This window comes from Parasteatoda tepidariorum, chromosome 7 (genome assembly GCF_043381705.1).
Source record: "Parasteatoda tepidariorum isolate YZ-2023 chromosome 7, CAS_Ptep_4.0, whole genome shotgun sequence".
NCBI classification, from domain to species: domain Eukaryota; kingdom Metazoa; phylum Arthropoda; class Arachnida; order Araneae; family Theridiidae; genus Parasteatoda; species Parasteatoda tepidariorum.
This window is the reverse complement of record NC_092210.1, coordinates 32,427,102-32,435,538: the sequence shown is the minus strand read 5'-3', so window position 1 is coordinate 32,435,538 and position 8,437 is coordinate 32,427,102. Positions and strand designations below refer to the sequence as shown.

The following is an 8,437-nucleotide window of genomic DNA, read 5'->3' as shown; positions in this document are numbered from 1 at the left end:
ATTATCTTGTAACCTTATGTAATAACTTCAACTTCACCAAACATATGTTGATATTTATATACTTTTTATTATTATTCTTTGTTTTTGATCTGCGTCTTGTCTATTGTTGTTGCAAAGTCTATGAATTGGATAGAGTATTCATGTCTACTTCAATTTAAATAACAATGAAGTTTGAAATGATGAAAATACTCGATTCATTAAGTAAACGAGTTTTGCGGGTCATAATAAAAAAATATTTTGGTGAATACTTTGAAGATTTTTCTCAACATGATTTGAATATAAGGTTCCTTGAAGGCAAAGGATCCTTGGAGAATGTCCGTCTGATAGTTCAAGTAATGTGCACATTGAAATAACTTTTATCCAGTTTAAAAATAATATAATGTTCTTAATTCATCGCATTTATTTTTGGAATAATTTTCAATTTAGACGTATATTTGTATCGAAACGGAGAACATAAACAGTTCAGTTGGTGAAAATTTACTATAGGGTGTTCTCATATTTTGACAATTTTTTATGTTTTTGCAGAATGCAGACAAAATTACTAAAACGTGTGATTTAATAGATAGTAATTCCTCCAGACTTTTAAAAGTATGGGTCCTTGGAACCCAGAACTTCTAACTTTCTAGGTCCTTTTTTGCCTCAAGTGGGTTCCTGTTTAAAACAATAATCTCTTTTTTTAAAGATTTTCATGAAAAGTAAATATTTTATGAGAGTAAGAAATAATAATTCAATTAGCAATAATTTGACTAAGAATTAAAACCAAAATTTTCATGCCACTTGTCTTATAAAGTTAAAATTCTGGTGATATTTTCTAAACCTAATATGAGATGCATTCTTCTTTTTCATGTTCATGCACATGATTATATATGCATGCACATGGTTCATGCACATATTTATATATTTGCTCTTTTAAAATAGCACTTTGCTAAGGTATAGATTAAACCATCACCAATTTTTTTTGTGAGGTGATATTTTCAAATAGATAATTTTCTTTTCGACATAGGCATAGCATGAGGGGGGCACACTTTTTGTTTTTAAGAAACTGTTCGTGTTTGTAAAAGTTTTAAACATGCATTTATACATAAATAGACATACCTAAAAGAAAATATATGCTTATATATGCATAAAACTTATAATAAATGGAGCAGTTTTCTAAAATTAGAAAGTGTACCCACCTCACATTACCCCTATGATTTTCAGTTTAATAAATGAATATAATTTCTGAGTTTTGAGCAGACAATAAATTTTTCATTTCATCCATTTATTATGCTTATTTATAGCTTTCTATTTATTGATAAACAGTTTAAAGATCTTTAAAATAAGAAAGATGTTATGGTTTTCGAAATCAAAGCTGATCAATTACAGTTGATCAAACAATTGCACTAAAAGAAGGCACCCTTGTAATTTAATTTTTTTCCTTTATTGTTATAGAAAAAATAATGCTTTGTTTATTAAATTTTTTAAAAATATATCTTGGTTTGATTATGCTAATGGCAAAATTAACATTCATTAATCTAATTCTGTCTTCCCCCCATAACCTGCATGAAAACTTCCCCGTCTTAGGGGAAGTGCCATAAGTTTTTTTCTGGCTCCTGTCTGTTATTTCTGACTTATTTGACATGCTATAGCATTTAAGCAGATTCACTGATCAGAAATTGCAATATAAATAATAGGAAAATCGAAAAATTATATAAAAATATCAACACAAAAGTATGGATTTATCGTTTTCTTAAGGGATACAAAAATAAAATTTTAAGAAAAAAGATTTTGTGAAGCTACTGTTTTTCCTAAAGTTGAATATGTGTTTGGCCAATTGTTCTGAATATTTGGCTTGGACAGACCCCTGAAAATGGAAGATTTTCAATACAATACAAGCTCCAAGTTGCAGTATTTAATCCAATGGCATCCAATTCTACACTGTAACCTTATCAGTAAATATTAAAATCTAACATTATAAAAATTCCACTATATTTATCAGGATTTTACAAAGTACTACATAATATATTATTTATCTATCAAAAATTATAAATAATCTATCTAAAAAAATGTTGAGTTTCATTGTTTGCCTATATTGATCCAAGCAAAGCACAATTCTATTAATTACAGAGTTACTAATAAATTGTTTAATTCATACGATTAATTTATAATTTTTTATTTTAGGCATTAAATGAACTAAGTGCTGAATACAACTTACCCTTTGAGTTCCTTCAAGGAACCATAGATTTAATTGAAATTGATCTCCCAACAAGGCTAAAATTTTTAGCATTAAATACAATCATTGATATTAAAGGCTTGAAATTGGTTGTACAGCCAAAAGAACGACCTGAAGATGGTAATTATTTTGTTATCTCTTATAAATTAAGGAAATATTAAAAAAAATATTAATTTTCTGGAAATATTTGTTATTTGGTAAATATTTGAAATAAGTATTAAAATTTGCTTACTTCTAAATCTTCATTTAATGAACACACATGACACCTACTTGCTAGTCCTATTTTGTTGTCATACTGAAATGATGAGTGCATATTTACTGTTATTAAAATATATTATTTATCTACGTGTATATTAAAGAAGAACTTTAATTGTCTCAGACATCAATTTGGATTTCATTGATTTTGTAACGTCAAAAACATAAACTTCCCACAGATTTAAGAATCAAACTTTTACCTTTTAGAATCCTGGTTGGCGATTTTGGGTAGTATATACATGGATATTACTGTCTTAAACTATCATAAATTGTCTAAAAGTGTCCAAAATTTTGAATTATAATATATGAAAATTTTCTTTGCAATCATATACTCATAATTCGACACAGCAATTCTTGTTGCTTTTTATTTACAATTTATGTTAACTTTTTGACTGAACAAGCAATAAAATGTAATAGAATTTTTTTAACAGGATTCTAGGATTCATCAAACTGAGATATTGATTTTTTTTACCCTTTTAATTTATATATATATATATATTAAGAAATTATTATTCATTAAATAAACATATTGATTTTTTTATTTTAAAAACTTATACTATATCGTTGGATAATATTTTAATATTTTTTTTATACTTGTGAAAAGTTGCATATTTTTAAGAATCAAATAATATCAATATTAATTTAATAAAAAACAACATAAAAATTTGTGTGATGCAGAAATATATTACCCATTATAAGGTGTATTTTTATTACAAATCACAAGATGTTTGAATTTACAGAAATTTTATAATTAAATTTTAATGCTGCAAATTTAATTAGAAAATGAAAATAATTAAGGTAAAATTAATAAAGATACAATTAACTAAGATACAATTTTGATTATTAAATGATTATGATTATATTAAAAAAAATATGTATTAAGCAATACTTTTAGTTTTCCTATATTTAACAAAAAAAAAAAATTATATTTTTTAAAATTGTTATTTCTATTCCTAGTAACAACATCTAAAAAAAAAAATCCATGTATTCTATCCCAGATTTAAAATGCTTTAAGTATTATTGAGATTAGATTTAATTTTGTTAGGATTTCAATTAGGTAGGATGATGGAACTAAAAGTGCAGTGCCTTTATCTATATGATATTCATTAGTGAATTTAATATGTTGGCATAAATCACTGTAACTAAAAATATGGGTAAAAATCTAAATAAATGCAACAATGGTGTCACGAAAAAGAAGCTTAAGGTATATTAGCCACTAGACATTAATAATGTATTAGAGAGACTGTAATTAGAGTTGATTAATTTAGTTCTTGTGCACTTATTAAAAGGAAAGAAAAAAATAGTTTGCTTATAGTTCATACACAGCCTATATAATTATGTGTTATATATTAAATAAAAATTTAAATTTTTACAATGCTAGTATATTTTTAATAACTGTCAGTGTGTAGTCTAATGGCAGTAATGAATTGAATAATAATATAAAAGATTTTAACATAGGAATTGATGTTTATCATAGAAAAATTCCATAATCATAAGATGATTTATATTTGTGTTATTGGACTTTTAATTGTGAGCATACAACAATTTTGTTCTATAGAATGGACAATAGACATTTTCTTTTTGCATTTAAAGATTTAATGAAAACAACTTTTAATTCAATGAAAAAATATTGATCAGCTGGTATTTGATATGAATGTTGGCTATAATGTTGAAAATTAAATTAATAAATAATTATAAGTTGTTGAGTTAATATTATTCACTATATAGTTAATAAATAATTAAATTATGATATTGAGTGCAGGATTATTGGAGTAGGAGACAAATTCTTTTTGTGTAGTTTTTACTTCCTTATGGGCCATTCTGGTAATCCACAATCTAAAAAATATGGTTCTAATAGTTTGAATTTTTTTTTTTATCTTGCTTAAAATATTCCAGAGATGGTGAAATATGCAGAAATTGAATTTAAGGGGCCCAAATATCGGACTGCTCTTCCCGTCTAAACTATCGAGACCATATTTTCCAGATTTTAGTGACCTCCCTTATTTTGGGAAGACTTTTATATAATTTTGTCCATTACCGAAGACCTTTCTCTTCTTTGATTGATTGTTGACTTTCTCCTTTCACAAAAATTGTGCATTTTTATATGAAAACTTTGATATGAAAATAGCAAATGAGTATAAAATAGTTCACAACTTTCCAAAATGATAATAAGGAAATAAAAAAATATCCTGATTATCTTGAAAAAATTTAATTTAAGTTTTGACCAATTTAAAAAATCAATGTCTTTTTTTTCTCAATTGATAATATTACTTACTGTTATTGATTATGTTAATTAGGATATTCTGATCTGAGAAATTTGAAGAAATTGCCTCAAATTTTTATTTAGGAAGGATGTTTATTATTTATTCCAAACATTCTTTATTGCTTTTTATATCTAGAAATCTATGCGACATTTTTGAATACAAATATTTAAAAAAAGGTATGCAAATAAATTGCTGAAAAATTTTTTTTTTGATTCAGTATTTTTTATTTTAGTTTTATTGTGAAAAAATTTTAGGTTTATTAAAATACATTTTTTTCCCTCAAATTATTGGAAAATATTGCTTCATTAATGCTGTAATTATCTCTCTCTTTTTTTTCAAGAATTTTTAACCTGAATTGGTATGTAATATGCAATTTACTTCTTCCGCCTTAAAGATTACAAAAAAAGCATTTACCGTGCATTACTGGTATTTATGTTTATTAATTCAGATAAAGTGTTTTATTTATTTATTTAATTTTACTTTATTTTAAGTTTAGTTTATTTTGATTTAAATCATTGAAGATTCGAATATAAGTACGATATGTCTGTGTATTTTAGAAAAAACATTTTTTTTCTTCATTACACTAGTGTCTATGTTTGATTCTATTTGGGGAAGTATGACTTCTAGCCTGCAATTAGCTGAAGAATGTTTGAATTACAAGGGAGATGATGATTTTGATAATTCTGATTGGTCTGATGGCATAGAAAAAATAGCTGAAACAATTGATGCAGGTAAATTACATTACTCATCTTTAATTTTTTAGGTCAGGAAGTGCAATAATATTTTCTGGCTGCTTTAAAATTTTAGTTATTAATTTTCAGAGGAAGACAGAAAGAAGGGAAAAAATTCTTTTTCATATGACTTTTATATACTTCTTAACTCTTTCATTCAATTCAGTTTTTAAATTCATTTTTAATTGTCCAATCCTTTTCTCAGTAAATACAGCAACTAACTTATCATTTAATATTGTCACACAAGCATATGTTAAATCTAATTTTAGATTTTCCTCTTTTAACTGTTCACACATTAGCATTTAAACTGCACCCCATTATATGTTTGTTATAATTTTGTAATGTCTTTAAAGTTTTAATTTTTTACCAAATTATTTAAATTCAAAATCTGCTTTTATTTGCTTGATTTGCTAGACTTTTGACCTTAATCATTTTCAATAAATTACAGATACTGTATCCCTCTCTCTCTATGGAGTGGCTAATGCTATAAATTACACTTTGATCTAGCAGGTTGTTGGAGTTTTTCACTCTCAAAAATTGTTTTGTTTTACTCTCTTGCTGTGCAAAATTTTATAATATTAAATAACACTATTACTTAAAAAGGATGGATCTAAAATAATTTTCCAAGTTAGACCCCTTGCAAAGTTATTTTATATCTTTGTAGCTTTCAAATGCATCCTTATCAGGGAAAGATATGGTTAGTGTTAATAAATCACAACCTGCATTACATCAATCTACTTTTTGCTTTGATAATAAACCCTGGCCCATTTTTCATATCTTCTAGTATTTTTCTAAACATTTTTTACTAATCAATTGTAATCTGTTGCACTTATGCTGTTATTATTTTTAGAGATTTCGATATTGTATATCTACCCATCCAGGTAATGTATTTCCATTTTCAATAGTATTTTTATAACTTATAATCTCTATCAGACTGATTCTATTCTCTGGAATGTGCTGGTACACATTTTTCAGTTTCTCTTTCTTCGTTACTACGAAGACATATTTTAAATTCTATACTCTCAAGGCATTCTTTAAATTCTGTGTTTCCAGTTACTACACGACATTCTTTAAATTCTGTGTTTCCAGTTACTACAAGACATTCTTTAAATTCTGTGTTTCTAGTTACTACAAGACATTCTTTAAATTCTGTGATTCCAGCTATGATAAGACATTCTGTGAAGTATTATTTCTTAATACTCTTTTTTTATCTTTCTTTCTTTCTTGAGAACAATTTTCTAACGTTATTTTGTCTCATCCACAATATTTTCCTTGCTCTTGATTTCAATCTTCCTTTTTTTGTTATCCATGTTTGATTCCCAACAAGGGATAAGTAATATCTTGAATTCAAATTTTTGAATGATTACATTTCATAGGAGATTACGATGATTTTGTTGATGATTTCTCTGAAAGTGAAAACAGATCCAAAAATATATTTAAAGAAGGTAATTATGTCATCCCCCTTTGTTTTGATATATGTCATTTATTCAAATATTTCGATTACATTTGTCCTGAAATTTGATACAATGGTACAATGTTTTTTTGCTGGCTATACTCATAAGTGGCGCACAAAATCTCTAGCTTTTCAATTTGGATCTATATATATATACAGGGGTCTGTCCAGGCCAAATTTACTACCTTTTTGCGGTACCTTCACAAATTCAACTTTAAGAAAAACGGTAGTTTCACAAAATACTTTTTCTTAAAACTTTATTTTTGTATCCCATAAGAAACAATAAATTCATATTTTTACCATATTTTTCTGTTGAGTTTTTAAAATAATTTTCAATTTTTACAAATTAGGTATCTCTCAGAAAAACCTAGACAGACCCCATTTCTTTTAAAGTGGAAATAAAAATTAGCATATAATAAATAATCATTATTATAAATAGAATAGTATTATAAGTATAAATATCATTATTCTAAATAAAAATCAGTATTGCTATTATGGAAACAGACTCAAAACATTCCATAACTTAAATAACAATTCTTTTTTGAATAGTGCCCTAAACATAAAAACATTGTGTCTTTAAATCTTTAAACAATGTCAGTATTGAATTATTACTGCTATGGTAACAAGCGAGAGCACATTTCTAATGGGAGTGCAATGGATGAATGAAGGTGTTGATTGGTTTACTCACGCTGACCTATGCAAAGATCAAGACAAAACTATTAATCTTACGACCGTATTTACAGTGACTTTTCATCGTAACCATGGTACCCGCCATAACGCGAGACTGATGTCTGGAAGATTTCTTCTGAAAGGTGCACTATAGTTATGTTTCACAGAAATAAAAATAATTTTAAAGCATAGTATTTTTAGAGCAAGAACAGCAAGGTGATAAATTTTTAATTTGGAAACAGCAAGAGTTTTTTAATGTTTTTATATGGAAAGGGATAAATGGTAGTTATCATGTTTCATGCAGAGCTTATCACAAAAAGGAAATTTTTTTTAATTGAATTTTCAAATGTCTGATAAACAAATTATACAGTGCCTAATTTTGGAAAGTTAATATACACATTTTTCAAATTATACAAATTGCTGACTGGTAGATTTCCAGATAGTTCCTGGTATTTTTTTATACGCTGCTCTGTTATAGTCTATAGCTCAAAAAAGAAAAACGTATTTAAATAGTTCATAAGCATGAAATGTAGTGCCTGCTTCTGGAAAAATAATTCATGTTTCTAAAATAAAATTTTTCTATAAAAAACTTAAAAATACTTTTTTCTTATATTTTCCAAAATCTTTCCTGTGTATTTCCTTTCCATTGCGTACAAACATTGCAATGAAACAAAATTTTTTATAACTTAAGCATCTCCAAATTTTTTTTAAAATATGTTTTGGTAAGATGCAAAGTTTATTGTTGTTATCAAAGCTATTATTCTTGTTATGCAAAGATAGTAATCCCTAAAAGAGAATAATAAAACCCTACCACGATTACAAAAAGGTCAAGACTAGTTATTATTACTTTATA

The 8,437-nt window shown here is 26.1% G+C and overlaps 1 protein-coding gene across 3 annotated transcripts in view; it reads left to right on the top strand.

Annotated features, from left to right (window-relative positions):
• Positions 1–29: 29 nt before the first annotated feature.
• LOC107446699 (autophagy-related protein 2 homolog B) overlaps positions 30–8,437 on the top strand; it is a 64,986-nt gene continuing 56,578 nt past the window's right edge. For 2 of the 3 annotated variants that reach the window (XM_043048110.2, XM_071183254.1), the window contains exons 1-4: positions 58–332; positions 2,161–2,332; positions 5,319–5,462; positions 6,839–6,907. In XM_043048110.2, coding sequence (XP_042904044.1) covers positions 165–332; positions 2,161–2,332; positions 5,319–5,462; positions 6,839–6,907 — 553 coding nt within the window. In that variant the 5' untranslated portion in view covers positions 58–164. Of the gene's footprint in view, positions 333–2,160; positions 2,333–5,318; positions 5,463–6,838; positions 6,908–8,437 lie in introns of all 3 variants that reach the window. The other variant, XM_071183255.1, reaches the window with a different exon arrangement.